General features: G+C 44.3%; 2 protein-coding genes across 4 annotated transcripts; both read left to right on the top strand.

Moving 5' to 3' along the window:
* On the top strand, positions 1 to 26032 carry LOC102463097 (butyrophilin subfamily 3 member A3-like). Of its 3 annotated transcripts, XM_075914327.1 has the most exons (13): positions 2 to 249; positions 338 to 500; positions 2349 to 2699; positions 4840 to 5124; positions 7206 to 7304; positions 7647 to 7673; positions 9794 to 9820; positions 17163 to 17189; positions 18488 to 18514; positions 20039 to 20065; positions 23477 to 23497; positions 23996 to 24022; positions 25310 to 26032. In XM_075914327.1, the coding sequence occupies exons 2-13, from the start codon at positions 428 to 430 to the stop codon at positions 25873 to 25875; spliced, it is 1557 nt and encodes a 518-aa protein (XP_075770442.1). In that variant the 5' UTR covers positions 2 to 249; positions 338 to 427; the 3' UTR covers positions 25876 to 26032. The 3 variants fall into 3 exon arrangements, with proteins under 3 accessions (XP_075770443.1, XP_075770444.1, XP_075770442.1); XM_075914328.1 differs by having other exon boundaries at positions 1 to 500; XM_075914329.1 differs by lacking the exon at positions 9794 to 9820 and having other exon boundaries at positions 1 to 249.
* LOC142823363 (uncharacterized) lies at positions 9827 to 14968 on the top strand. Its single transcript, XM_075914330.1, has 2 exons — positions 9827 to 12150; positions 12500 to 14968. Exons 1-2 carry the CDS (start codon positions 11466 to 11468, stop codon positions 12706 to 12708), a joined length of 894 nt encoding a protein of 297 aa, XP_075770445.1. The 5' UTR covers positions 9827 to 11465; the 3' UTR covers positions 12709 to 14968.
* Positions 26033 to 26285: the final 253 nt, after the last annotated feature.

A 26285-nucleotide genomic window follows, 5' to 3' on the forward strand; every position in this document is an offset into this window, starting at 1 on the left:
CAAAGTACAAATTTCAACTGCCATGAACAACACCCAAGACAGAGAACTTCCTGAAAGCCACAATCCATGTACAACATGTAGACAGGGACAATTGTCACAGCTCAATTGAGCCAAGTGAAGGATCTGTCCTACGTAATGTTACTGCAATTTCTTAATAACTACCTTTTGTTTTGTTTGGCTTCTGTGCAGAACTCTGAACTTCTGAATCAAACTGTGAATTGGGTGCATTTAGAATAAATCAACAAAAAGGTTAGTTAATAACTGAGATTCCAGCATTGCTCCTTTTCTCTTTCTTGTTAAGCAATAACACTGAAATATAATGTACTTGCCTTTCAAGAGCTTGGGAGAAAATCACAACATCTGCCCCAGCATGCTGACTTTTGTTAGAGTTTGTTGACCTACCACTCTTTTGAATGTGTGCCTAGCAATGGATTCCTTGTTCCAGTGGACGAGAGCAATGCTAATACTGACTTTCCTAAAGACGCCCTGCTTAATAAGAGGTAAGCAAAGTTCTTTTTTCAATTTATTTTTATAAAGTAAATACTGATTTCCGGGAGATGAAAAACCACAGGCAGAGACAGTGTCAGGTTTCAGTATATGTGATTAGTGTCTGACATTTTCATTTCTCAGTACAGTGCAGCTCACTTCTTTATTCACAACAATGTGGGAAAAAAATCATTCAATTCCATTTGCATATGCGCTACATAGAATATTGACTGACTAATGTCATTCATGGGACACCCCTATTCTCACATCACTCTATGAAACTTCTAAATTTCATAGGGGGGAGGGATAGCTCAGTGGTTTGAGCTTTGGCCTGCGAAACGTGAGTTCAATCCTTGCTGGAGGCAATTTGGGGCAAAAATTTGTCAGGGTTGGTACTTGGTCTTGCTGTGAAGGCAGGGGACTGGACTTGATGACCTTTCAAGTCCCTTCCAGTTCTAGGAGATTGGCAGTTCTAGGAGATTGGCAATCTCCAATTAATTAATTAAATGTATTCAGAAACAAAAAAGGGTCTCCCTGCCATCAGCAAGAACTGTGCTGCCTAATAAAAATGCAAGACGTGTACATTCATGTTGTGGTGAAACATGTGTTCACAAATCAAGGAGAGGCTATTTCAGAGATTAGGACTTAAAGGCTATAAATGCCATTTCTCATTGGTGTGGTTTATGTGTTAAGGCACAATACTGAGTATTAAATGACCTAAGTACTGTTCTTCACTTACCAAGTAACTCTTTTTGTGACTTCAGGCAGGTCAATTAATTCCTCTCTATCCTGGATTCCTCATCAACAAGTGGGTTACTAACAGTCACTCACCTTTCTAAAGCTTTTGTGCCTGAGAAAAGGCAACTAAAGCCCAAACATCTACACGGCAATTAGTCTCCACTTAGCTTGAACCCACAACCCCCACTCAGCTGATACAGACTAGCCATATGTGTCTAATTACAGCATAGAAATAACCATAAGAAGCTCTCAGCCACTGGAGAGCACTAGTCCAGCAACTCCTAGGAATTTGAATCACCCAGGCTGTGTCTAGACTGGCAAGATTTTCCGCAAAATCATCTGCTTTTGTGGAAAAACTTGCCAGCTGTCTACACTGGCTGCTTGAATTTCCGCAAAACCACCGACGATCTCATGTAAGATTGTCAGTGCTTTTGCGGAAAAACTATGCTGCTCCCATTCGGGCAAAAGTCTTTTTCTGAAAGACTTTTGTGCACAAGGGCCAGTGTAGACAGCCCAGATTTCTTTTCCGCAAAAAAGCCCCGATAGCTAAAATGGTGATCGGGGCTTTTTTGTGGAAAAGCGCATCTAGGATTGACCACGGACGCTTTTCTGCAAAAAGTGCTTTTGCAGAAAAGCGTCCTGCCAATCTAGACGTGATTTTACGAAAATGCTTTTAATGAAAAACTTTTCCGTTAAAAGCATTTCCGGAAAATCATGCCAGTGTAGACATAGCCTGAGTAATTGGAAAGGCTGCTTCACCTTTGGGGCACTTTTCAAGGCTTGTTGGGTCCTGCACAGAAAGCAGGAGGCACATTGCACCCATGGGAATATAGGATGCTGGGTGCTTGGCACAACTATATCTGATCCCACTGAACCGGCTAAGGCGCCTCAGAAATCCAGTGACCTTCACAGGGGTAAAGAGTCTACATAGGGCCAAAAATCACAGCCTGAAATGCCAATTTATTATTGTGTTGAATATTTACAAACTAAAAAAAAAAGCAGTAAAATTACTTGGAAAATCATTATGACTATTTTGCCTCACCTCCAGGTGTTTCTATATCTTGAAGTTCATTTATTTCTTAATTATCTGAAATTAAAAAATGCATATCTATAAATCCCTACAGGTGAATATAGAATTGTTCCTCATGAGTCTTCAGTGATTGGGTTCATTGGAGAAGATGTTATCCTGCCCTGCCAGATGATAGCTGCAAATATCCCTGAGGACATCAATGTGCAGTGGAGACTGGTTACACCCCAGGAAAATAGAGATGTGAGCTCCTACAACAGAGCAAACAAAGAAGAAAAGCAGGATGTGAGATACCAGGGTCGCACAGAGTTTTTTCACCATGGAATGAGCACGGGAAACATGTCTCTAAAGCTGAAGAATGTGCAGTCCTCTGACTCAGGGAATTACGTGTGCCGAGTGGTTTCTGAGAACTGGTATGATGAGACGGAGATGGAAATGCAGGTAACAGGTCAGTGAAGGTGACTTTCAAACTTTTAGAACCAGGCATTTTTGCATTTTGGAGAGAAATAGATCAATTAAGTCTTCATGAAGATCTTTCACACTGAACTGGATTGTCTCAGGAGCTATGTCTACACAACAGTTTTTGAGTAAAAACTCGTGGAACATTCACACCTCAAGCACGTTTTTGCACAAGTAAATTTACAGTAAATCAAAAGAACAGAGGGATTTTTGTGCAATTGGTATTCCTCTATGAGAAATAACCCCCTTTTACACAAAAGCTCTTGCACAAAAAGGTGTATGTGGATGGGAAACAGGGGGGTTTTGTGCAAATAGAGCCAATTGAAAAAAGCACAAGTGCTCTGTTGGCTATTCTGTGAATAGCAGTCAGAGCTTCTTTTTAAGAGAGTGTCCATGCAGTCTGGACACTCTTGTGCAGAAGCGCATCAGTTTTCTGATGCTCTTTTGCAGTGTGGATGCTCTCTTGTGGAAATCTTGTGGAAAATCTTTTCCACGAAAAACTTCTTACTCAAGAAGCCTGTAGTGTAGGCATAGCAGGGAGAGCTGTGAGAATGATTAGTGAATGCACAGAACAGACACAGAAAATATTGACCCTCACAGAGATAGACTAAAGAAGCTCAGTCTATATAATTTAAGTAAGATAAGTTTAAGAGACATTTGGGCACAGTTTATAATGACCTGGATGGGGAAGAGCTTCTACCTAGTGGAATGCTTTTTAGTCACATGGACAAAGGCAAAACTAGATTGGCTCCCTTAAAATTAAGATTAGCAAAATTGAAATTGGAAATAACAAAGAATTCTTAATGTTACCAATGAGGGTAAATAACTATTGGAATAAATTCCAAAGCTATTTGATCTTTTCTCAATCCTTTTTACATCAAAATTGATAATTTTCTCTCCAAAACATACCACCACAAGCTACTGGTCTCCACTCAGAAAAATTCAGATGAAATTTTTTGGCCTACATTAATGATCCTTTCTGGCCTTTAAAACTATTGAACTGATTTCAAATTGCTCTCAAATACTTATTGCTATGGAGTGGAGGGTAAACCTCTGAAAGAGACATTTTTGTCACACAATTGCCAGTATAGACATAGCCCAGGAGAGAGAATGTCCACACAGGATTTTAGCCTTCTTAGGGTTTGTCTACACTAGCTCATTAGTTCGAGCTAGGTAGGCAAATGAGGGCAACCGGAGTTGCAAATGAAGCCTGCGATTTAAATAACCTGGGCTTCATTTGCATGTTCCCGGGCGCTGACGTTTTTAAATCCCTCTCAGTCCAAACTCCGTGCCCGCGGCTACATGTGGCACGGAGTAGGTAGTTCGAATTAAAGATCCTAATTCAAACTACCATTATTCCTCATCCCATGAGGAGTAATGATAGTTTGAATTAGGATCTTTAATTCGAACTAACTACTCCATGCCATGTGTAGCCGCGGGCACGGAGTTTGGACTGAGGGGGATTTAAAAAAGGCAGTGTCCAGGAACATGCAAATGATATCCAGGAAAATAATATTTCTTGAGTCACTACTCCCTGCAGTGCCTTTGAGGAACAATATCTTTGTTTCAGTTGCAAGGTACTCCGATTAACCTGAGGGAAGCAACCTACACAAAAGCTCAGAGGGACACAGAGCCTGGGAAGGTCCTTCTGATCGGTACCCAGGTTTGATAGACCTCACAAGCTGTTTTTAAAAATATTTTACACCAGGGCTACGTCTAGACTGGCATGATTTTCCTCAAATGCTTTTAACGGAAAAGCTTTTCCCTTAAAAGCATTTGCGGAAAAGAGCGTCTAGATTGGCACGGATGCTTTTGCGCAAAAGCGCTTTTTCACAAAAGCATCCCTGGCCAATCTAGACATGCTTTTGCGCAAAAAAGCCCCGATCGCCATTTTAGCCATCGGAGCTTTTTTGCACAAAACAAATCTGAGCTGTGTACACTGGCCCTTTTGCACAAAAGGACTTTTGCCCGAACAGGAGCAGCATAGTATTTCCGCAAGAAGCACTGATTTCTTACATGAGATTGTCAGTGTTCTTGCGGAAATTCAAGCGGCCAGTGTAGACAGCTGGGTCATTTGTGCAAAGCATAAAAAGTTTAAATCTGTTTTTGTTTTTACTTCCTTTTTGTAGCTAGGGGTGGTGAATCTTCTATTTTCCTGGAGCACTATACAGGCCAGGGGATCAATCTTGCCTGCAGGACTGAGGGATGGTTCCCAGAGCCCCAGGTGCTCTGGCTAGCCAGTGAAGGAGAAAACCGAACAGAAAAGATGACCACCATCTATAGAAAGACACCTGCTGGTACCTACAACATTGAAAGCTCCATTCACATAGAACCAGGGTCAAATAATGAAGTTTCCTGCAAAATAATCAACAATGTGCTAAATACATCCAGTGAATCCAGAGTCCTGATTTCAGGTGAGTGCACATTGTGGTTAGAGACTGGAATCAGTGAAGAAGTGGCAAGATTCATGAGCTGGGTCCTGTTTTTTTCTTTCCTTTTGTGGCAAGAAATAAATGCCCAGGAGCTGAGTAAGCAAAGAGATGGATCACTGGGTTAGGATCCAGGAGACCAGAGTTGTATTCTTCAATATAGTGCTGATTCACTGATTGATACTAGGCCAATCACTTTCCTGATTGTGTCTCTGTTTCCCCATACATAAGGATAATGACATTGATCTCCACTGTAAAATGTGTTGAGGTCTGTTGTTATCAGAGCAAGGGGATAATCTTCTTTTAAATATGTATTTTTCAGTTTGCAGGAAAAACCTTTCTTTCTTACGTAGAAAGAAAACACTTTAAAATGTATCTGTGCAATTTATTATTTTTTAACTTAAACTCAGCCTAAACAAAATGGCTGTGTCTACACTGCACCCCTTTTCCGGAAAAGGGATGCAGTTGAGACAAGTCGAAATTGCAAATGAAGCGGGGGATTTAAATATCCCCCGCTTCATTTGTATAAACATGGCTGCTGCTTTTTTCCAGCTCGGGGCTTTGCCGGAGAAAAGTGCCAGTCTAGAGGGGATCTTTCGGAAAATAAAGCCTTTTCCGAAAGGTCCCTTATTCCTGATTTTAAGAGGAATAAGGGACCTTTCGGAAAGGCTTTATTTCCGAAAGATCCCTTCTAGACTGGCGCTTTTTTCCGGCAAAGCCCCGAGCCGGAAAAAAGCGGCAGCCATGTTTATACAAATGAAGCGGGGGATATTTAAATCCCCCGCTTCATTTGCAATTCCGACTTGTCTCATCTGCATCCCTTTTCCAGAAAAGGGGTGCAGTGTAGACACAGCCATTTTGTTTAGGCTGAGTTTAAGTTAAAAAATAATAAATTGCACAGATACATTTTAAAGTGTTTTCTTTCTACGTAATGATCCAGTGCTCTAATGGCTTTCTTTGCACACAAATATGTAGCAAAGCTGCCTGGCATTTTCAATGCTAATAGAAGAAAGAGAAAACTTTTTTATTCAGCGTACTGGTACATGATTGAAAAAGAGAGCAAAATTAAGATGGTGCAGTTAACTTTCATTTTGGTCTCTCCCAACACTTATGTGCTTAATTTTCAACATTAATAGTATTTTAACTTTCCATTATTATTTAATGGTAAATTGATTGATTAGACTTTCTTCCTGCTTTGAAGCCCTCACCCAGGGAAGTTTTCCCATTTATGTCTGTTGGGTGGAAAGATTCTTTATTGAGTTCAGAGCTTGCCTCTGATTTCCTTCATGGCATCAGAGAAAATGCTTCATTTCTTTCACTTTCCCTACTTCATTTATCCCATCTACCTCACATGGCCGTTGACAGAAATAACTAATATCTGGACATATGATACATGCCTCATCTCATTAACCATAGCAACATCACCAGGAATAATAACATTAAGTTCTCTGCCTCCTTTTCTCTGTAGAAAACCTGTCTGCTTTTCTTTCTATTTGACACTATTTCTGGTGAGAATGGTCTAGCAAAGTGATGCACATTGTATTTTCCCTCACAGGCAACAGCAGTTGTGCTAATGAGGTGGCTTGGGTATGGTTCTTGCCATTTCATGGACTAAAAAGGAACAAGCTATAATTTAACTGTGTGAGAATTAAAACTTTGTATTAAACTTGCATTGAATTTCTGCCTGAATACTAGCACCAAACCAGTATACAGTATTAGGAAAATCTTGTGTATCTTACTCCTGTGAGCCATGCCAATGACTTTGGTGTTTCTATGTACTCGAGTAGGGTGAGCAGCATATGGTGGAAGGGGTGTGATTTTTCAGAACACATGGAAGAATATATGGGCAATATATTCTCTTCCCTATGATATCTGGAAGACATGCAGACTCTCTAGATCTAAATTCATCTAGACTTTGCTCTGTCAAAAAGAGACATCCATCTCTAAATTGAAGTGAAATGTGATTTCAGTAGGTCCTCTGAGGTGCTCTAGTTGTTTGGCTTTAATTTTGAAGTTTTTTCTTTAGAATGAGGGGAATATTCCTGACATTTTCCCATATTTTTCAGATGCTTTCTTCCCTACCACGTCCCCTTGGATGACTGTTTTCCTGATCATTTTATTTCTTAGCATAGCTATTATTATGGCTGTAGGATATAAATTGAAAAGTGAGTATTTCTTTTTATTTTATCTTTATAAATATATGAAACTATTAAAACAGATTTTATGGAAATGTGGAACAATAAAAATTGAATTGAATATTCATTCAGAAGGTGAAATATAAAGGTTTATAAAAGGGTAATTTCTTACCAGATAGGTCTTGTGTTGTGAAAATATTTTTTTTAATTCTTCACATATGAATGTGATCAAGATTAGAAGTTCACCAAGGTACAGTTCAGGATTACAAACCTCGCATTCATGCCAATGATAATGATTTATTTCCTCCAAAACTATTGTGGGATATTATTAAAAGTACCTTATTTTCAGAGAGCATTTTAATTTTTTTTCAGAAAATAACGACACAACATCTCACTCAGGTAAGTAACTGGGCAGGTGACTGCAAATTAATATGAACATATTTTATCATTTTAATTTTGACCTAGTCTCAGGGAGACTATGGAATCAGGACTAGATAACATCTCAAGGTCCCTTCCTGCCCCTACATCTCTATGATTCCTGAAGAAAAGTTCAAGAGAGTAGTTGGTGTTCTGATCTGAGAAGCTGTTGATATATCACAGGAGCTGGGAGGGTTTGTTCTGTTTACCATTTGCAATTTGCAGCCAGTGATGTAATGAGAGTTGGGGTCTATATTCAGGCATTGATCAAGAGAGTTTATTGCCATTGGTGGCTCATCAGGAAAGTTTGTTTCTTTCTGACATAAACAGATCTTGTAATTAAGGCTACCTCTAGACTGAAGGGTTTGTCTAGACTGCAGGCTTCTTGTGCAAGAAGCTTTTTTTGGAAGAGATCTTCTGAAAAAACTTCTTGTGCAAGAGAGAGTCCATACTGCAAAATCACATCAAAAAAGCGAGGCACTTTTGCAAATCAGAAAGTCCAGACTGAATGGATGCTTTCTTGCATGTAAGCAGTGATTGCTATGGATGGAATGGCCACAAGGGCGCACATGCTTTTTCCTCTTTCCTCTTCTTCCAAAAGAACTTCCTTTTCCCTATCCACAAATGCCTTTTTCCGAAAGAGATCTTCTGGAAAAAGGCTTCTTCCTCATACCAATGCCAGAAAAACCCCTCTGTTCTTTCGATTTTCTAGTGGAAGAACACACCTAAAGTATGGACATTCCTCAAGTTTTGTTGGAAAAAATGGCTGTTTTTCCAACAATTCTCTGTAGTGTAGACATACCTTGAAAGAGATCCCATGGAGACAACCCTTCTGCCAGTCATTCTTCTGTGGGCCTTGCATGGCATTGCTACAGAATCATTAAAAGTTGTAGAATAGGGTTAGTCATGTACATGCAGAAATCATTTACAGTTCCCAATGCACACTGGGTAAAGTATGAACTTCAAAGCATTTTGTAAAATATTCCCTGGAAACAGGAGAGATTTCCTCCAGCTGGTTGGCTGTGAAAAATATGTAGTCACCATGGATTTTCCCTTGGTACGCAAGATTCACTGAGCACTAAGGCAGGATCTGGATTTTCTCAATAAGCTAGTTAATAATCTAGCTACTCTGATCACTCATTTCCCTTGAGCGTATTCATGGCATCTCCTAGGAACTTCAGGATTCCTTTAAATTATCTGGTAAAAAAGCTTCCTCAGTTAACATTTCACTTTGGTCTTTTTTTCAGTTTATAGGTGCCTTTTAGTTCAGTTCATATACACTTAACTCTTCTGGATGCTTTATTTTTATGTCTTCCTAAACTTGGGTCTGATGCCCCTCTTATCTACACCAGTAATTCCACCAGTAAATATCTGAGCCTGTTCACTGATGCTTTTTTTTAACTAAGTCAGTCACTTTACTGCTGACTCAGGTGATGGGCTTTGCTTTGGCAAGGGATCTTCACATGTATCCTGATATTTTCACAGAGAATGGGCCACTGTTCTATGTGGCCAGATTCTCTGCATAATCAGAGGCCTAACAGAAACCAACTTTCATTCAATGAAGGAGTGTCTACAGTGCGCCATTATTTCAAGATAACAATACAAGCATCTACACAGCCAGTCTGTTATTTTGAAATAACGGACCTTTTATTCCGAAATCTGTAAACCTCATTCCACGAGGAATAATGCCTATTCTGAAACAGTTATTTCAAAATAAGGCATGTGTAGATGCTCCTCTGCTGCTATTTTGAAATAGCTGTTCCCAGGGCCATTCATAATAATTACTTCCTAGTGCTTCTGGGGGCTCTAAATCGAGATAGCATGTCTACATTAGGGGAGTCTGCCGTGGACTAAGTTTGAAACTTCTCTGCAGTATAAACATGCTATTTTGAAATATGCTATTTGGGAATATAACTATTCTGGAATAGCTTACTTTGAAATAGCCATGCATTGTAGATACACCCTGAATGAGCACGTAACCAGGTTTTCCCTACACAGAGAATATCTGGCCCTGCATTTTTAATTTGCTTTGGGATTGAAATAAGGCTTGGAGAAACTTTTAAGAAGAATTAAGATTGCCTTGTGATTCTTTGTGTTTACAGTAAATGAAAAGAAAAAGATGGAAGAAGGTAAATATATTTTGATGTGATGTCACATAATGTGTTAGAAATATTTCCATGGGTCAGTTTCATGGAGATACTATTACATGGCATGCTGAAATTTTGGAAGATGTGAATCACAGATGTGTCAGTCCTTATCCAGGGAAAGAAATTACTGAGGACTGGGACCACTGTTTATATAAGAATCTGTGAGTTCCTTTATCACTAAGGATTACACCAAAGCTATTCACCATTAAAGCCCATATAAGCCCTCAAAACAAAGCTTAAGTGAAATTCAGACTATGCATGTGCTACAGTGTCGATTAATATAATACCTGTTACTCAGAGATATGAATGAGCCACCCCTTCCTGAGTAATGTAACCAAATTATGTGTGGATGTAGGTTTTGCTTTGCCAGTGGGACTTTTGCCAACTCAGTTAAAGCTGCTTGTTGTATGAGGATTGAGTCCAGGGTTTCCTGAAAGCAGAGCACTTGTGAGGATGCTTAGGAGGGTTTTAAATGCCATCCAGTTAATTAGCAGAGTGCCCACAGTGCTGACAGTCAACAGTATGTGTTTCTATTAGTGATGTACTCCTGCACATGCCATGGTTCACATAACAAAATTTATTCTGCCCTGTGGATGGAAAAGCTTAGAGAGATCATTGATTGAGTCTACTAAAAAGTTCATTCTCTGCTTAGAACAGCTACATTTTGAACACAAGTCCTGTGCACTACATGCATTAGGCTGTCTATACAGCACCCTTAGCTCAAAATAAGATACACAATTTGCACTATGTACTTATTTTGAGTTTATTTCAAAACAGGCTATTTCAAGATCTCCCTTAACTCTAGGTAGCTTGTGAAGAAGGAAACCAAAGGTATCTTGAAATAACTTTAATGTGTAAACATACCATCACTCTGAGGTCTTAAATAGTAAATGAAATGTTCACTCTGCACCAAGGAGAATTTTGTGATGAGTGAACTTTGCTATTGAGCATGCCAAGTTCTTTCCTTAGGGAACACAAGACAAATACTAATAAGAAAGCCAGCAAGTCTGGGTACTTATGAATAATTCTAGACCTGCTGCAGCCCTCTCTTTCAGATGGTAAGACAATTTAAAATAGAATATACTGGAGGGAGGGGGGAAGAAAGGATAGAAAAGAAGAAATTAGTCATTTCCCAGTCCCATGAGCTTCTATATTTCAGCCCTACATGTACTCTCAAAAGACAGATCAAACTACTGGAACAGGAATTAGATCACTGATGAATTTAGTGAAATAAGCCTAGGCTGAAATACAATTTAACACTGAAGCACTTGCTCAATTTTTATCACCAAAGTACTCTGAGTTAATTCTAAACTTATTAGGTGCTAATCTCATATTGAATCAAAACTAACATCAGCTTCTCTAGGGCTGTGTCCAGACTCAGGGGTTTTTTCAAAAAAAGTAGCCTTTTTTCGAAAGAACTTCCCCTGCGTCCAGACTCAAGCCGCGTTCTTTCGAAAGTAAATCGAAAGAACGCGGCTTTTCTTTCGATGGCGGTACACCTAATTCTACGAGGAAGAACGCCTTTTTCGAGGGAGATCCGTCGAAAGTAAGTGAGTGTGGACGGGGGGAGCCCTTTTTTTCGAAAGTATTGGCCTCCAGGAAGAAGCCCTGGAGGACAATCTGGGCCATGGGTTGCATGTCTGTGGTTCCTGGCTGCAGCCATTCCTTAAAGGGACAGGCACCTCACAGCCACTTGTTGCAGAGAAGGAGCCAGAGCACACAGCTACTTTGCTGCAGCATGTCCCAGCCCCAAGACCGTCCTGGCCCTTCCAGAGAGCCTTCTGGGGACCCAGCCAAGGGCTCCAAACGCCGGGCACCATCCTGGTCTGGCCCAGAGATCAAGAGCCTGCTGGAGCTCTGGGGAGAGGAGGAGGCCTTACAGGCCCTCAAAAGCCGGCGGCGAAACGCAGATATTTATGGCCGCGTGGCTGAAGCCCTGGCCCAGAAGGGCCACTACCCCCGCACCCAGGACCAGGTGCGCTCCAAAGTAAAAGAGCTGCACCAGGGGTACGTCAAAGCCAGGGAGGAGAGCTCCCGTTCTGGGGCAGCCCCCCACTACTGCCCCTACTACCCCGAGCTGAACCAGATCCTGGGTGGCAGTGGAGAAGCACGCACACCACGGCGGTTCGTACAGTCTGGATTGGCAGACCCCGTGGTGGACGCTCCCGAGCAGGACTCAGAGCAGTCTGGAGACGGGGACATGGTCCCAGAGGAGGAGGACAGTGAGGAGACGGCGACCCTCACCCTGGAGCCAGTCACCCAGACCCCAGAGGCCTCCCAGGCGTCATCTGGCACAGGAGAGGAAGCAGCAGGTGAGTGCAGTGAGGTTGTGTAACACCCGGGGGAGGGGGGGGTAGGTGGGTGCACAGTGGGTGATGCACAAGGGAAACCTGTCATGCTCAGGCTGATGCCCAGGTCACACACACACAGTGTGACCTTCAGAATGTCTGATTCCCCTGTCTCAAGGGAGAGGGCATGCCCTTTTGGACAGCTGTTGCACACATGACTGATTGTGATAGAAATGTAGCCGTGTTACTCTGATCTGAGGAAGTGGGTCTGGCCCAGGAAAGCTCATCCCCTAATAAACCATCCTGTTAGTATTGTAAGTGCTACAGAGTCCAGTTTTTAGGACTGATTGTGTCTTCTTCTTTTCCTCCACAGCCGGACCAGCCGTGGAAGAGGGCCGCAGCACCCCAGCCCCACCTCCATCTCCATCTCGGGGACATGGGAGACGCAGACACAGGTGTGTCTATGCGGACATCCTCAGGCAGCACGTGGAGGCCGTGCAGGAGCTCAACTCCATCCTGCGAGAGAGGGCGGAGGCAGAGGATCGCTGGCGTGACCGGCTCATGGACGAGCTGGTCCTGTAGCGCACGTCCCTGTGCGCCACTCTCAGGGAGGTCTGCGGCTTGCCTGCTCCTGTGCCTGGTCCTGCTCCTCCAGCACCCCATGACCCCACCCCACCAAACCCCCCTTCCACAACAGCATCCCTTTCTCCCCTTGGACCTCCCTCTCCCCCAGCCCCCCCAGTTCCCCAGCCCCTCTCTCCCCCTGGCCCTCCTCTCCCCCAGGCTTCCACATCCCAAGAGCACCCCAGCCAGCCAACCGACAGGTGCACCACCCGATCCCGTAGCCGTGGAGCACCCCAAACACGAGGCCCAGGCAGGAGAGGGAAATCTGGCAAGCACCGGGCAACCTGATCCCCTTCCCCCCTCCAGGTTTCCAGTCCCCTTCCCCCCTCCAGGTTTCAAGCACCCCCATCACCCCAGTTAAAGCACAAACAAAATGTTTCTTTATTGTAAATAGTGTTTTCAACAACAAAAATGAAAAAAAAAATTGTTATGTTTGCTACATTTATACTATTGTTTGAGAATATGTACAAAAATTAAACAGAACATTTTATTTTGCAACACACCCTGGTGTTACTGATGTGTCCAAATAGGGTCAGGAGATGGGTTGTGGAGGGAAGCTTCTATTGGGCCAAGGCCCAGTCCCCAGGCAGAAGCCCCTCACTACAGTCAGTGGCCTCCACTGGAGAATTGCTCCCGGAGGGCCTCCCGGATGCCAACAGCAGACCGGTAAGCCTGGCGGATGGCAGCTGTCCGGGGCTGGGCAAAGTGCCTCTCCTGGCCATCAGCACCTCTACCCCACCCTGGTAGGAAGGCATCCCCTTTCCTCTCCACGAGGTTATGGAGGACGCAACACGTGGCTACCACCTCAGGGATGTTGCTCTCCCCCATGTCGAGGCGTGTGAGCAAGCACCGGAATCTGCCTTTTAAACGTCCGAACGCACATTCCACCTGGTTGCGAGCCCAGTTAAGGTGAGCATTAAACTGCTCCTTGCTCGCATCCAGGTGGCCGGTGTAGGGCTTCATCAGCCATTTCATCAGGGGATAGGCGGCATCAGCCACTATGCACACCGGCATGTGCACATCCCCAACCGCAAACTCGCGATGCTGGAAAAATGTTCCTGCCTGAAGCCTCCGGTAGAGGTACGAGTTTCTGACGATCCGGGCATCGTGTGCCCGCCCTGACCACCCAACACAAATGTCCGAAAACTGTCCACGATGGTCGACCAGGGCCTGGAGGACCATAGAAAAGTAGCCCTTTCTGTTGATGAATTGGGCTGCTCGATGGGGCGGTGCACGGATTGCAATGTGTGTCCCATCGAGCGCTCCTCCGCAATTCGGGAAGCCGAGGGCAGCAAAGCCGGCCATGACGCTGTCCAGATCTGGTAGACAGATGAGCCTGTTGAGCAGCTCCGAATTGATGGCCCTCACCACCTGCAGAACGAGACAGACAACAAAATGTTAGAAGGGGTGCCTTATCTCTTAGGAGGAGAACCCACCGCCCACCTTCCCTCTCAAACACCCTGGGAATCCCCTCCTCAGAACCGCCCCCCCAACAATTCAGGGTGAGTGGAGGAGCTCCCTCCCACTCCCACTCCACTTGGCCCTTCCTGACAGTCTCCCTTCCCCCCACCCCAAACTGTGACTGTCCCCAGACAATGACTTACCTCCATCAGGATGGATCCTACGGTAGACCTGCCCACGCCAAATTGGTGTCCCACGGAGCGGTAGCTGTCGGGGGTTGCCAGCTTCCAGAGGGCAATGGCGATCCTCTTTTCCAGGGGGATGGCGGGCCGCAGGTGGGTGTCTTGCCGTTGCAGAGCAGGGGCGAGCCAGGTACACAGCTCCTGGAAAGTGGTCTTTCGCATCCGGAAGTTGTGTAGCCAGTCTTGGTCATCCCAGATCTCCATCACGAGCCGGTCCCACCAGTCAGAGCTGGTGTCAAACCTCCAAACACGCCTGTCCACGAAAAAGTTTGGAGGCAAGGGCAGTGCGGCTGTTTGACGGAGGAGCCCCTCGTACCTCTGGTCTGGGTCCAGCTCGGGAAGTAGCCTCATGACAGTGTCATGCAGATGCAGCAACAGCTGCAGTATGGTGGTGTGGGGCCATCGCCTGCCCAGGGGCAGCTCTGGCTCCATGCCAAAAATAAGGGTCTCAAAGCGAAAAACCTCAAAAGAAAAAAGCTGCTGGGGTGTCCCAGGAAGCTGAGCACTCCAAAGCAGCACTGCAATGCCTTGCTTACTTCCTCGAGGGACAGCAAAGGCAGCTGCAGGAGCAGAGCAACGGGTGTTCAGGAGTGTCCCTCTCACCACGCGTCTCTGCAAAGGGCAGGCAGGCAGCACCCGGAAGGAAATGCTGCCCCCATGCCCTGGCAGAAGCAGTTCCGGGTGGCTTTCAATTTCGAAAGAGCGTCCAGCAGTCAGGATGCTCTTTTTCGAAAAAGCGGATCGATTTTTCGATCCGCGCATTGTAGTCTAGACACGCTCTTTTGAAAGAGGCTCTTTCGAAAGAAGCCTGCAGTCTAGACATAACCCAGGTTACCACAAACGACCACAGTAAAGTCAATAAAAGCTGGATAGACAGCGGCTACGTCTACACTGGCATGATTTTCCAAAAATGCTTCTAAAGGAAAAGTTTTCTGTTAAAAGCATTTTTGGAAAAGAGCGTCTAGATTGGCAGGATGCTTTTCCGCAAAAGCACTTTTTGCGGAAAAGCGTCCGTGGCCAATCTAGATGCGGTTTTCCGCAAAAAAGCCCCAATTGCCATTTTCGTGATCGGGACTTTTTTGCAGAAAACAGTACTATGCTGTCTACACTGGCCCTCTTGTGCAAAAGTATTTCGGAAAAAGACTTTTGCCCGAACGGGAACAGCATAGTATTTCCGGAAAAGCACTGATGATTTTACATGAGATTGTCAGTGATTTTTCTGGAAATTCAAGCGGCCAGTGTAGACAGCTGGCAAGTTTTTCCACAAAATCAGATGAATTTGCAGAAAAACTTGCCAGTCTAGACACAGCCATAGACTCTTCCTGTTCTGAAATCTGTTCCAATTGACTTAACCCACATATTAAGATAATAGATTTTAAGATAAACCTTTGGTCCAAGTCAGTTCTCCTCCATCATTGAAATATATTCAATATCTAAGGTTGCATGTGAGCAATATATCAAAGCACAGGAATACTGCATTTGCCAACAAGGGTCAAATAGATTGGTCTTTTCAGCTTTTTATGTTTTTTTTTTCACTTCTTAAATTAAAGCTTTTCCCTGAATGTTTAAAATTTTTTACTTTTTGTCAAAAATCTGTAATTTTTCATTGGAAATAAATAAATAAAAACCTGACAAGGCCTACAAGGAAGGCTCACTTTCAGTTACACATAAAATAGTTCTGAACAATGGGTTATAGAGCACGAGAGAGTCACCAAGCCATGCAACCCCATCCGCAACCAGATTCTCAGATAGCAAGTAGAACAGAAGGTTTATTAGTTCACAGGGATACAACATAGCATAAGATAGATGTTAATACAGGGAGGCTGTGTCTAGACTGGCCAGTTTTTCTAGAAAATCAGCCGCTTTTCCGGAAAAACTTGCCAACTGTCTACACTGGCCGCTTGAATTTCCGCAAAAGCTTTGACTTCCTACTGTAAGAAATCAGTGCTTTTTGTGGAAATACTATGCTGCTCCCGTTCAGGCAAAAGTCCCTTTTGCGCAAAACTTTTGCACAAAAGGGCCAGTGTAGACAGCTGAGATTTGTTTCCCTCGCGAAAATGGCGATCGGGGCTTTTTTGCGGAAAAGCGCGTCTAGATTGGCCACGGATGCTTTTCCACAAAAAGTGCTTTTGCGGAAAAGCGTCCATGCCAGTCTAGACTCTCTGTTCCAAAAATGCTTTTAATGGAAAACTTTTCCGGACAGAGAACAGCCAGTATTATCCTCTCAGGGAGGATGGGTCCTGGGCCCTTCTCCCTTCTTCTTGCTCTTAGCTCCTTTTCTTATCCTAACCCAGCCAAGACTGACCTTTCCCCAGGTCTGACTCCCCATCTGGTGTCAGCCCAGCCTTCCCTTCATTCCGCTTTCCAGGCAGGAGTTATCTCCTATATCTAGCTCCCACGTGTGAGGGGCCCAACACACTTCTGCAGTGAGTCATCCCCATTCCTTCAGACAGTGTGGCCGTGCCCAGGACAGTAGGAATCATACACAGCACAATGAAGCAACACAATCCCTGCTACATCACACTATGCAAAGATTCAAATGAAGTGAAAAACTATCTGATTTTCTTATGGATTCAATCAGTCACTTTACACTGGATTTGCACCAATGAAAATGAGAGCAGACTTAGTCTCATAACATATAAATGATTTATTTTCAAACAAATTATAGATACAGATGAAAAGTGTAATGGATATTTCTTCAGTGTCATAAATACAGTGAATAACATTTGACTTCTATTTTACAATGATGTTAAATATTATTTCTTTCAGAAAAAGAACGTCTGCTCAATGCACTAGGTGAGAATACAAAGAGTCTTATGATCCACTGTTTCCCTTGTGCATGTTTGTATGTGCTCCCATAGAAGAAATTCCAGCACACCCAAACAGTTTTCTCTGTTTAACAGGCTCAATCAACTTCTTATATGAGTTCAAATTTTCAATATTCAATAAGGCACTTTAAGGACAGGTCATTTCCATGGGAAATGCTCCTTTATGTGTGTGGAGATATTTAGATGAATGTTTAAAAACAGTTAAGGGTTATTTATTTTTTTAGGAAAACTTTTTGTATCCAAAGGTTTGAAGCTGCTTTAACAATGGAATAGTAAGAATAAGCTATAACAGCCCATCTCACAGCTTATTACCCAAGACCCAAGGAATTGTTTGGAGCCACTGTTTTGGGAGGTCAGGCTAGAAGAGTGGGAGGCAGCCTGTGATCCAGGAGATGCATGTGGGCCTTTGGGTTTCTATGTATCTTCCATGAGCCATTTTGTTTACTGTTGCCCACGTGCAGGGCTGCCAGATTCTGCAAGTTTCCATCTGCATAGCTTTTTCCGACTGGTACTGCTAAAGTGACATGCATGTAAACATGGGCCTGTGGAGTGAGATGAGTGCTGATTACACAGAACACTTGCTCTGAGAGCCATGAGATCTCTCTGCAGTAAGTCAGAGCTCTGCGATGGATCAGCTGGCAAACCCCAAACTCTAGGGATGCAAGGGTAGTCAGGAAAATCACCCTTTGCCGGGAGACCATCTTGGTTATGAGAATCTTGTGGCCTGCTGCGATGAAGGAGGTCACCCATGTGGCCCACTCACTAGCCTAGGTTGTTCATCACTGGTCTAGAGCAGGTGTGGCCAACCTGAGCCTGAGAAGGAGCCACTGTTTACCAATGTATATTGCCAAAGAACTACAGTAAATTGTGAGCAGTCCCCAGGAGGTGCCTCTTCTCCCGCCTCCAGTGGCTTACCCACCAGCAGCCCCTCTTCCTTCCCTGCACCTCCTGCCCACTATAGTCAGCTTTTTCATGGCATTCAAGAGGCTCTGATGGGGAGGGAAGGCGCGAGGGCACAATATGCTTGGAGGAGGAGGTGGAATCAGGAGTTGAGCATGGGAAAATTGGCAACTGTAGCTGCAGCCCTGGAGTCACTGCCTGAGAGAAAAGCCACAGCTGTCTCTAGAGCTAGAGGTTGGCCACCCCTTGTCTAGATGATCACAACTGTCGTATCTGTCCTCAGAATCTCTGAATCTTGGAACTCGCTAAAGTAAAGCAAATCACTGCTCCAGTAACATGTATGTTTCTTTTCATTTACTGCATTAGAGACAAACAAAAGGATAGATGCAATAGGTGAGTCTCATGTTATAAAACGGCTCAGTGTGGACAGACAGAACTTTGCTACAAATGGCTTTGTTAAAATAAATAGCAGCACATTTTTATTTGAATGACATTGATCAGAAACTGTTTATAAATGAGACTACAGGAAAGGTTGATCATACTCACCTGCCTACCCACAGTCACCATAATCATTGCTCCCATATAAGGGACTGGATACTGACAGAATGATAGAATCCCAGAGCTGGAAGACACCTTGGGAGTCATCAAATCCAGCCCCCTGCCCAGAGCAGGACCAACCCCAACTAAATCATCCCAGTCATGGTTTTGTCAAACCCAGACTTAAAAACCTCTAGGGATGGAGATTCCATCTTCTCCTTAGGTAACCCATTCCAGGGCTTCACCACCTTCCTAGTGAAATAGTTTTTCCTAATATCCAATCTACACCCCCCCCCCCCCCCATCTTTCTTAATGACATAGATGAGGGGATGGATTGTACTCTCAGCAAGTTTGCAGATGAGGTTCAACAAAGACAAGTGCAGAGTCCTGCACTTGGGATAGAAGAATCCCAAGCATTGGTACAGGCTGGGGACCAACTGGATAAGCAGAAGTTGGCAGGAAATGACCTGGGGATTACAGTGTATGAGAAGCTGGATACGAGTCATCAATGAGCTCTTATAGCCAAGAAGGCTAATGGCATATTAAATACACTTGCACCTCAGTTTGCTGAATTAAATTTTTGCCTGGCCAAAGAAGGAGTGAGGAGAATGGGTTTAGGGTGCTTACATGGTGTTTCGTGCTCCCGATACTCCCAGGCACTGCCCTCTGCCACACTGGGAGCAGTGAGGTAAAGCCTCCAGCAGAGTAGGGTCACTGTGCTGCCTTTTCCCCACCTGGAGGGAAGGGTGAAGAGCCACTTCCACCTCTGCCTCCCACATTCCACACTAAGACTATTCCCAAATTAGGGACACCCAGAGTATTAATGTTATAACATACTGAGTGAAAGTTATGCACGTGCTATAGCAGAATTTTCTATAGATCTTTGCTCAGTCTCTCAGGGTATGTCTACACTACCCTCCTAGTTCGAACTAGGAGGGTAATGTAGGCATACCGCACTTGCAAATGAAGCCCGGGATTTGAATTTCCCGGGCTTCATGTGCATAAGCGGGGAGCCGCCATTTTTAAATCCCCGCTTGTTCGAACCCCGTGTAGCGCGGCTACACGGGGCTCGAACTAGGTAGTTCGGACTAGGTTCCTATTCGTGGAATGAGGTGTACCAGTAGTTCGGAATAGGAATCCTAGTCCGAACTACCTAGTTCGAGCCCTGTGTAGCCGCGCTACATGGGGTTCGAACAAGCGGGGATTTAAAAATGGCAGCTCCCCGCTTATGCACATGAAGCCCGGGAAATTCAAATCCCGGGCTTCATTTGCAAGTGTGGTATGCCTACATTACCCCGCTAGTTCGAACTAGCGGGGTAGTGTAGACATACCCTCAGTTCATGTTCTCTCTGTGCAGTAATTTTAATTACTATTTTGCAGCAATTCAAGACATACAAGAAAACATTGGTAAGTTAACTTGTCTATTTTGTTACTTGTGATAAATTTACAAGAGGTGAGAGTTCTGGTGAGTCGGTCTATGGCACCTTGAAGGTGAACCCAATAAATGTGGTCAAACACCATTGTGGGAGACTCTGCTTCTGTAACCCACACACCTTTTGGCTGTGGTGCACTGTCCCATCTAGAGAGAGAGAAATGAGTTTGCTCTACAGCCTTAGCTAACAGTCAGCTGGATTTAAGCTCTTGTGACAAAGCTCATGCACTAAACTCCAGAGGTCCCAGGTTTGATTAATTATTCAAGAATGTAAGATCTGCCATGCTGGGTCATAGTAAAGACCCACCCAGACTACAATCCTGTCCCAGTGGTCTGTGCCAGAGCAACAGGAGGGCTGTGTCTACACTGCACCCCTTTTCTGGAAAAGGGATGCAGATTAGACAAGTCAGAATTGCAAATGAAGCGGGGATTTAAATTTTCCACGCTTCATTTGTATAAACATGGCTGCCGCTTTTTTCCAACTCGGGGCTTTGCCGGAAAAAAGTGCAGTCTAGATGGGGATCTTTTGGAAAATAAAGTCTTTTCCAAAAGGGCCTTTATTCCTCTTAAAATCAGGAATAAGGGACCTTTTGGAAAAGGCTTTATTTTCCGAAAGATCCCCATCTAGACTGGCACTTTTTTCCGGCAAAGCCCCGAGCCGGAAAAAAGCGGCAGCCATGTTTATACCAATGAAGCGGGGAAAATTTAAATCCCCGCTTCATTTGCAATTCTGACTTGTCTAATCTACATCCGTTTTCCGGAAAAGGGGTGCAGTGTAGACACAGCCGAGGAGTGTATATGGCAGTCAAATGTGGGGAGACCCATCTGAACCGAACCTTCCCTTCTGGCAGGGAAAGAGTTAGGGTCACCAGGAGCACAAAGCTGCACACCACCTTGGCTCATAGCTGTTGACGTATGCATCCTCCATAAATAGATCAGGTCCTTCTTCAAACCCATTATATACATAGCCATCATAACATGCCAGTTTGATGGGACACTGGGTGAAAACTGTACAGGCTGAAGGAACATGGATATTACCAGATCAAAGAGCCCCAGAGGCTGGGAATGGGAGCCATTCAGGAGAATGCAGGAGCCCAGCAGCGACTGGGCCAGGGAGCCCCTGGTGTCAGTGGAGACAGGTGGCAGCCAGGAAGTCCCTGCTCCAGCAAGAGAACCCCTGGCAGGAAGTGGGCCAGATGGCTGGGGAGCCCTAATGATAGAGGGGCCAGCCAGCAGCAGCAACCAGGCAGCCCTGGGTGAGGAATCCTGGGAAAGCTCTAGCAGCAGCAGGGACAGTCAGTGGCTGAGGAGCCCCAGACCTGGCAGGGAAATCCCCTGTAGCAATATGCTCGGCAGCCAGGAAAACCACCAGGGGCAGCAGGGCCAGGGTGGTTAGGCAGCCCCAGCAAGGGAAATCTCGGTGGCAGTGAGATGGGGAGTGGCCATGCAGGGCAGCTCAGCAGCTGGGGATCCTGGTCCACCAGTGTTAGCAGGGCAGCAGTAGGGCAGGGAGCCACAAGCAGAGGAGCTAGCAGTAGCGCAGCCAGCAGAGGAGCACTGACCTCCCCTCATCTGGCAGACTCCCTGTCCAGGACAGCTCACGTCCCGAGGGCATTGGACTGTGGGGGGTCCAACCTGTTCTTCCTCTTGTTTTCATTATACCTGCCTTTCAGTTTCACAGTGTGAGCTCTGCTTTCTGTATTGTGAACGCTAATCTTTACCTCACTTATCCCAGCTCTTCTTGTGAAATATTCTCCTTTGATTATGAGTCTGTCTTGCTTAAGGCACTGATTCAAAGCTGTAGACAAATGGTAACATTAGAATTACCATAACTTCTAGGAGCCCCTCCCAAACTCCTCTGTGCTAGGAGCTGTACAATATGTATTTGGTAAATTGCAGCATCCTCTAGGATCCCAGTCATGGCACTTGCTTGGTGGTGAATATTATTTATTATGTGAGTTATGGCATCACCTGGGATCCACAGGCACAGTCCAAGACCCCCACAGTGTGAGGCACTGTACATTATTTATATGGTTTATTATGGCAGTGCCTGGAAGCCCCAGTTATGGACAAGGGCCCTGGCCGGCTAAGCACTGCACAAACAGAACAAACAAATACCCCCTTCCTAAAAGTGATCATAATCCAATTAGGACATCAGATGTTTCTAGTCTACACACTTGGATTTTCATGACAAGAGCACAGATGGAATCCCGATGTCTCCCATTTCTATAACACAGGCCCTTGTTGCTTCTGCTTCCGCTGAGGATCCTTGGTAGCTAAAGGGACTGTGAAATACATTTCAACAGTTCTGATTCTATTTGGCAGAAGGCATTTGTGATACATACATTTGCAAAATCATAAGGGTAGAGAGCTCTTTACTTACTCAAGTTGGGATATATAATTATACTATGTGCACAAGCAATTGTGCTGAGAACATTAACATTGGTTCTTGTGGGATGTATTTATTTTAAAGAAATCATCTTTGTTTTTTAAGTCACCACCATTGCAACTGCAGAAGGGATGCAAGTGGCTCATTTAGTTTTTTGCAATAGTGCTAGGACAGAGACAGCAGTCATAGAAGCTAACACGTTCTACACTGCACTGCTGACTCACAGTTTTTTTCCAGTACTGAATGCAATAGTACTTGATGATAGCACTGGTAAAAGATGCTGTTTAAAATGAGAACTCAAACCATATATTTCTGCTGCCTGATTGTATGATACAGGTACAGTATTTTACATAAGACTTATGAGGCTACATCTGCAAACACAGACCCCTGACAGTCTCTTTTGGCCAAAGATGCTCTGAATGGGTGAGTTAATGGGGTAGTACACAGCAGGCAACTGAGGGTGTGTCTAGACTACAGGGTTTTTTTTAAAAAAAACTTCCTCTGCGTCTAGACTGCTGCCACGTTCTTTCAAAAGTAAATTGAAAGAACTCGGAAGTCTTGTCGACCACAGAAAACTTTGTTTTATGAGGAATAATGCCTTTTTTCGAATGTGCTCTTTCGAAAAAAGGCGCTATGTAATGCAAACTGTGCTTTTTTGAAAGAGAGCATCCAGACTGCCTGGCTGCTCTCTTTCAAAAAAGCAGCTTGCTTTTTCAAAAGTACTGGTTGTAGTCTAGACGCTCTTTTTCGAAAGTATCTTTCAAAAAAGCCTCTTTCAAAAGAGTCTTGACATAGCCTAACAACCCAGGTCTTATTGAGGTGAGTAAATCCATTGGCTGTAATGGAAACATTAGGATAGTTTAAGAACTTCTACAGCAAATAGGAGTTGCATGAGCCCCTTTGTCTGAGCATTGTTTGAACAGAATTCTCAGAATTTTAAACCTATGTCAGAAAAGCATAAGCTTGGGTCAGTTACTGAAGTATCTTTTCATTTCAGGCCAACTCTTAGCAGAGCTGGGTAAGTTGAATTATTTTAAATTATCCAGATATAATTGAATTGAACATTGTAATGTTTACACATGTATTAAGTAGGTTAAAAGAACACAGAGGTGAGTATGTTATGTATAAACACATAGATAAGCAGAAGATGTTTGAAATGTCAGAGTTTTTCTGCAGAAGTATCCCAGAAAAACTCCACTGTGTCCAGGGAATGTGTCTACTCTTCCTTTTTTTTTTTTTTCTTTTTTTTTTTTGGATGAGCGGGCACACTTTTTCAGAAGCCCTATAAACCTTGTTTCATGAGGAAGAAGGGCTCTTCCAAAAGAGGAAGTTTTTCTGAAATTTGGCCCAGTGTAGATAGGCCAAACTTCAAAAGCCTCTTCAGAAAAAAGAATCGGAAAAAAAGAGCACGAATTGCGCTCCACAATTTGCATCTTTTTCTGAAAAAGAAGTGTAGTATAGACGTAGCCACTGTGCCATAGATTGTCCAGGCAGTAACGGCTTTTCTCCTCTGTAGATTTCAGAAGAGCTCAGAGCTATGCAGGTAAGCTGGAGAACACACAGTACATCTGTTTTCAATAAATTATGAGATGTTTTTCTTTGAAAGCTTCACATTTGAAAGAAAGGAAATTTCATGTGCATTAGCTGGATATATTTACAGATGATAAAAACAGATTGATCTGAAAAGACACAGCGGAGTATCCAGGTAGGGCCAGGTTTTCACCTTCAGGGCGAAGAGACCTGCACATCAATGTTACATCTCTAAATCCATCTGTATGTTAAATTCTACTGTATTTACCTGTTTTCTCTGTGCTCATTTCTCTACAAACACACGGAAAAAATGGATTCCATCAACAACAGTTTTACAGTTGAAGACCCTCATCCAGCACAATGTTTAAACACAAGCACAACTCTAATCAGTTTTAGCCACATGGAGGTCCAACTGGCAGCAGGACAGTCAGGGGCTGATGGAAGCTTCCCCAGTTTTCCAGGCACAGCAGGGAATCAGGCTGCCCCGTCCTAAATGGTTTCTCCTTCATGTTTCCCTTCATCACACTGTGAGCTCTTGAATGGACAATGGTTCTGAAAGATTAGGCTGGAAACCAGCCTCTTATTTAAATATAATCTGTGAGGAATGGATCTATAACTCCAGTTGTAACTCATCCATTGAGACTGGTCTTTGAAGTACTTGTTATATTTTGTCCAACAAGCTGCTGAACACTGTGACCTGACCCAGTAAAACAGATGCAGTCATATGTGGTACTGATGCTCTCAGGTACTCTGCATGGCCAGAGAGATGAACAATTTATGCATAATGACATGTTGGGAGAATCCTGCTCCTCTTCCCCAAACAGGAGGCAGCAGTTGAATAGCATGTCCAGGAGCCATCCAGCTGCAGCAGGACAGGAGGAGGCAGAGTGACATGCAGGCATCACTCTCCATAGTGACCCAGGCTTTTGCTCACAATGGAGCAGCTTATATCTCACCTCCAGACATTGTTTCCTCCTGACCCCAAGCCAGCTGATGTCCCTCCCTTTGAGCAAAGGCAGAGAAGCAGGGATGTTAGCCAGAGCCCCTGCTCCCTTCCCCCAGTGCTGGAGGGCAAGAGCAGAAAGAGCTTCCCACACCCACTTTCTGCCCATGGGCTGTACTTTGCCTCCAGAGTGTGTAACTTGCTATTGTAGAGCTACTGCTCAGGTTAGTATTTACTTGACATTATTTCTTTAAAGTTCAGTTCTGCCTTGGTTTATTCTCTGTTCCTGTTTATCACGCTGAGTGTCTCTGAGTCTCTCCTCACTAACCAGGGGACTGTTCCGGTTTCTCTCCCCAGTTTCCATCACTCTGGACCCGGGTTGCAAACACCCAGAGCTCAGACTGTCGGAGGATCAGAGACGAGTCTGGCATGAAGCTGAATCTCCAGAGCCGGCTGCAGCCTCCAGGGCCCTGCTAGTGGTGGGGAGGGAGGGGTTTGCAGCTGGCAGGCAGTACTGGGAGGTGGAGGTGGGGTACAAAGTGGACTGGGAGCTGGGGGTGCTGAGTCAGGCTGTGAGGGAGACAGTGAAAAGAGAGAAGCCAGCGACACTGCCTGGGGAGGGATGCTGGTCTCTGCGGAGATCCCAGGGAGACCTTTTTTCAAGCCCAGAAAATAAAAAGATAAAAAAGTACGATGCACCCTATGCAGTGATTGGGGTATTTCTGGATCAGGAAGAAGGAAGAATCACATTTTATGAGGCAGGGGTGATGTTATACATTGTAACTATCCCTGCAGAATTATCTGAGAAATGTTTGTATTACCCATTCCTCAGTGCTGGGAACAGCACAGGAGAGCAGAGACCGCTCACAATCCTCCCTGTCAGACTCCCTGTCCCTTTACAGCCTCTGAGAAAGGAAAAATGAGATCTAGTTATCGTGGAGAATTACAATTCCCAACAGAGGGGAGAAGGGAATGTTAATCCGTGAAACATCAGAAACAGCAAAAGAAGCCAAGTGGAAAATGAAGGTTAAATACAAGGGAAGACTCCAAAGTTGAAATAAATAAAAAACTCTGAAAGGAATGAGACTTGACTTTATGGATATGATTTTATTTCTAATATAAACCTTGTGCCCCAAATGACATTTTAGGTCTCTCCTGGGACATTTAAACGAATAATGTTCCACACAAGTTTGATGATGTAATATAGACAACTAGAAGATTTACCCGGTGTCGCTCAGGTCCTTGTGGGAGCTCTGGGCAGAGGGTGTCAGGAGTCAGAGCTGGGGACTAAGAGCTCTGGGAAGGTTCACTAAGGTTGCCCACAACAGCAAGG

The sequence above is a fragment of the Pelodiscus sinensis genome, chromosome 33, assembly GCF_049634645.1.
Source record: "Pelodiscus sinensis isolate JC-2024 chromosome 33, ASM4963464v1, whole genome shotgun sequence".
Taxonomy (NCBI): domain Eukaryota; kingdom Metazoa; phylum Chordata; order Testudines; family Trionychidae; genus Pelodiscus; species Pelodiscus sinensis.

Excerpts from the sequence above, each read along its gene's own strand:
- LOC102463097 (XM_075914328.1), top strand. The coding sequence starts at position 428 with ATGGATTCCTTGTTCCAGTGGACGAGAGCAATGCTAATACTGACTTTC. Across the intron at positions 7,305-7,646 it reads TGTAGGATATAAATTGAAAA|AAAATAACGACACAACATCT; the intron begins GTGAGTATTTCT and ends ATTTTTTTTCAG. Across the intron at positions 24,023-25,309 it reads AAGAGCTCAGAGCTATGCAG|TTTCCATCACTCTGGACCCG; the intron begins GTAAGCTGGAGA and ends TTCTCTCCCCAG.
- LOC142823363 (XM_075914330.1), top strand. The coding sequence starts at position 11,466 with ATGGGTTGCATGTCTGTGGTTCCTGGCTGCAGCCATTCCTTAAAGGGA. Across the intron at positions 12,151-12,499 it reads CACAGGAGAGGAAGCAGCAG|CCGGACCAGCCGTGGAAGAG; the intron begins GTGAGTGCAGTG and ends TTTCCTCCACAG.